Source organism: Eimeria mitis, genomic scaffold (genome assembly GCF_000499745.2).
Source record: "Eimeria mitis Houghton genomic scaffold, Emh_scaff4368, whole genome shotgun sequence".
In the NCBI taxonomy this organism is placed as follows: Eukaryota; Apicomplexa; class Conoidasida; order Eucoccidiorida; family Eimeriidae; genus Eimeria; species Eimeria mitis.
Genome location: NW_013572684.1, coordinates 1,188 through 1,865, shown reverse-complemented (window position 1 = coordinate 1,865; position 678 = coordinate 1,188). Strand labels below are relative to the sequence as shown.

The 678-nt window shown below is 62.4% G+C and overlaps 1 protein-coding gene across 1 annotated transcript in view; it reads right to left on the bottom strand.

The window, feature by feature from the left end:
• The window catches only part of EMH_0074600 (uncharacterized protein), a gene marked incomplete at both ends in the record, with an annotated part of 3,086 nt that extends 2,928 nt beyond the window's left edge, over window positions 1–158 (bottom strand). Inside the window, one exon of the mRNA XM_013499483.1 lies at window positions 4–158. Within this exon, the coding sequence (XP_013354937.1) occupies window positions 4–158 (155 nt within the window). The remainder of the gene's footprint in view (window positions 1–3) is intronic.
• Between the last annotated feature and the right edge of the window lie 520 nt (window positions 159–678).

Sequence of the window (678 nt, the reverse complement as noted above, 5' to 3'; positions counted from 1 at the left end):
ACTGCAGCAGCAGCAGGGCCCCGTGCTGCTTCGGGGGGACTCAAAGATCTCGACGAAAGGGTCCCGCCGGCAGAAGCAGCAGGAGCAGCAGCAGCAGCAGGAGCAGCAGCAGCAGCAGCATGTTGCTGCTGCTGCGAACGTGAGTCCTGCTGACTCATCGTCAGCAGCTCTGTGCTGCAGCTGTTGATAGGGTTTAGGGGCCCCCCTATGGGGCCGAGGGGCCCCTGAGGAGGCCTTGGGTGTTGTTGCTGCAGCAGCAGCTACTGGAGCAGCTGCGGATACCGTTGCTGCTGCTACCGCTGCTGCTGCTGCTGCTGGTGTGGCCGTTGCTGCTGCTGCTGTGTTGCTGCTGCTGCTGAAGCGCAACAACTGCTGCCATTGACGGGGGCCCCCAAGATGAGGGGCCTCAGGGTCAGCAGGGGGCCCCTCGGGAGAGGGGGCCTCCACAACTTTGCTGCTGACTCAGAGGGGATGGGTCCTGCTGCTGCAGCGACAGCAGCAGCAGCAGCAGCAGCAGCAACAGCAGCAGCAGCAGCAGCAGCAGAGCAGCAGCAACAGCAAACTCCGCTGAATAACCTAACGAACCGAACATGAAACGGCTGCAGTTCAAAGACTTTCGTTGAGTAAGGCCCCAGGGGCCTCTGCATGCTGCATGCTGCTGCTGCTGCTGCTGCTGCT